The sequence below is a fragment of the Priapulus caudatus genome, unplaced genomic scaffold (genome assembly GCF_000485595.1).
Source record: "Priapulus caudatus unplaced genomic scaffold, Priapulus_caudatus-5.0.1 Scaffold1376, whole genome shotgun sequence".
In the NCBI taxonomy this organism is placed as follows: domain Eukaryota; kingdom Metazoa; phylum Priapulida; class Priapulimorpha; order Priapulimorphida; family Priapulidae; genus Priapulus; species Priapulus caudatus.
Genome location: NW_014578437.1, coordinates 75,473 through 78,069, shown reverse-complemented (window position 1 = coordinate 78,069; position 2,597 = coordinate 75,473). Strand labels below are relative to the sequence as shown.

Sequence of the window (2,597 nt, the reverse complement as noted above, 5' to 3'; positions counted from 1 at the left end):
ACAGTAGTGTGGATCCGGTGACGCATGCGCACGTGTATCCAGCGGGCGTGTCTGTACAGGTAGTTAGCGTTGCACTGCAGTTGTCCAGGTTGGTGGCGCATTCGTCAACAGCGACTATGTATAATGCGTGTATATATGCTTTGTTAACGCGGCAACCGATCACACAATGTAGTTAAATATAATCTCAGAACATTTGGCTACTATACTGAACTATAGACGATTATGCTATAGATGCATGGCAGCGTAGACTAAGCGAACTAACTGTTAGAGGGACAGAGAGTAGCGTTTCATCACCTGCAAGCAAGCACGTCCATTGCTACAAAATGTATGCGCCGTACCGGCTATAGCGAGCTGTTATTATATGACTCTTACCGATGCAGGTAACGCCGTCGCCCAAAAAAATCGGTGAAAAACTCGGAGTAGGTTTAATTCATACGAAGGCAGCGTGCCGGGTCTTTATAACTATGAGTGAATAAAGCAGGTGAACGGACACGCGTTAATCGTTATAGACAACGCTGCCGTGGAAGAAGAGGTTCCATTTCATAGCATAGACATTTCTTGTGTAAAGCACTATCGGTTCATGAAGAGCATGCCTGTCATGCATGTTGTCAACAATGACCAGCACCAAAACATGATATGGTGGTGTATGAAACACATACATATACACACACACCCGCGCGCGCACGCACGCACGCACACGCACGCACACGCACGCACGCAAACGCACGCACGCACACACACACACACACACACACACACACACACACACACACACACACACACACACACACACACACACACACACACGACACACACACACCAGCACGTCACAACACACAAACACAGCACACACAAACACCGCGCGCGCGCGCGGCGCGCGGCGCGCGCTGCATGCGCAGCTCACACTATGCAAGCATGCAGAGAACGCAGGGCGAGTCAAAAGCAATATCCCAAGCAGCATTATACAAATATCAGAATGCACACACAAAGCTGGCAGGGTTTTCCTCATACTGACAGCGTTTTGTGATTACCGTTACACTAGATGTGGATGAATGCAATGCAGCCCTGCACGACTGCGATCCTAACGCCACCTGTCTGAACACCGTCGGCAGTTTCCGCTGCGAGTGTAACGGTCGCTGGTCGGGCGACGGAGTCACGTGCGTCGGTAATAGTTCATATACATATAGACGTAGTTAATCTCGTCGTTAAATAGTGCATCATACATGCGTGGTTTGGCATGCGTGCGCGCGTGTGCGACCTGCGTTGTGGCAAATGCGTGCGCGCGTGTGTGCGACCGTGTTGTGCATGTGTGCGTGCGCGTGTGTGTGACGTGTGTGGCATGGCCTGGCGTGTGGTGCGACCCGTGTGTGGCATGCGTGCGCGTGTGTGTGACCGTATGTGCAATCGTGCGCGAGCGTGTGCGACCTGTGTGCATGCGTGCGCGTGTGTGCGACCGTGTGTGCGAGCGTGCGCGTGTGTGCATGCGTGCGTGCGCGGGTGTGCGACCGTATGTGCATGCGTGCGCGCGTGTGTGACCGTATGTGCCTGCGTGCGCGTGTGTGTGACCGTGTGTGCGAGCGTGCGCGGGCGTGTGACCGTGTGTGCATGCGTGCGCGTGTGTACGACCGTGTGTGTGCGAGGATGCGTGTGCATGTACCTGCGCGCGTGCATGCGTGTGGGAGTGCGCGTGCACGCGTCCTTTCAAGATGCAATCGGTAGCTTGCACTATACTATACTACTTACTCGATCAAAAACTTTACTTTCTTAAATATAATCCGTAAAAATAAGTATAAAAACGTAAAAATAAAAAAAGCTGCTCCCTTTGCTTATACGCAGCGACGACTGAGCAGTCCTATCATTACGTCGGTCCAGACCTGGTCGATCAGTCCGGAGCAGGGAGACTCGTCACGGCAAGAAGCATGCTTATCTGTTCGATGTATTGCGCCAAGGAGCCGACCTCCCCCGCCTGCCGAGCTTTTAGTTATAACGAGCAGACGCGCGAGTGCCGGATGTACGTCAGCACGCGCACCGGAGGTGACGTCAACCAAACGCTAGTCGACTGGATGTACTACGAACTCGACACGACGGTGACTTAAAATATCGTTTAAATCAAATACGAGACTGACTGCGAGCGAATAAAAAGATTACACCTAACTAACTTTTAACAACTAACTTATTAGTGGTTCCAAATGGAAGCATTGACCGCATAGAACGGAGAACAAAGACTGCAGAAACAGCGGTCGTCTTCTTTATCGCGTCATCCTGACGCAAAGTTCATCTCGCGTTTTAATTCGCACATCAATATTCGCGCGCGGATTTTAGATAGAGTACTCTATTGTTCAGTGCTCGGGCGGGCATTCAGGTATACTCGCGTCCGGACTCGGATAATATACATAATGTTCGCTCCGGTGACGCGCTCTATTCCCGTGAACGCAAGAAGCGAATTCATTAACAGTTCAACGTTGAACGTATCGGCTGCTTGACGTATCTATGATCTGTTTAGGCAATAAGCTGGTATCAATGTTTAACCCTCGCCGAACCGTGTCGTCCTAACATTGATAAAAAGAAATTAAATTGTTTTAACGATTCGTACACGT

The 2,597-nt window shown here is 50.8% G+C and overlaps 1 protein-coding gene across 1 annotated transcript; it reads left to right on the top strand.

The window, feature by feature from the left end:
- Window positions 1-1,042: 1,042 nt before the first annotated feature.
- On the top strand, window positions 1,043-2,316 carry LOC106816434 (fibulin-5-like; the record flags this gene model as incomplete). The annotated part of the gene is made up of 2 exons (XM_014821053.1): window positions 1,043-1,165; window positions 1,837-2,316. Coding segments are annotated over 2 exons (383 nt in total), but the record flags the coding sequence as incomplete, so codon positions are not given.
- Between the last annotated feature and the right edge of the window lie 281 nt (window positions 2,317-2,597).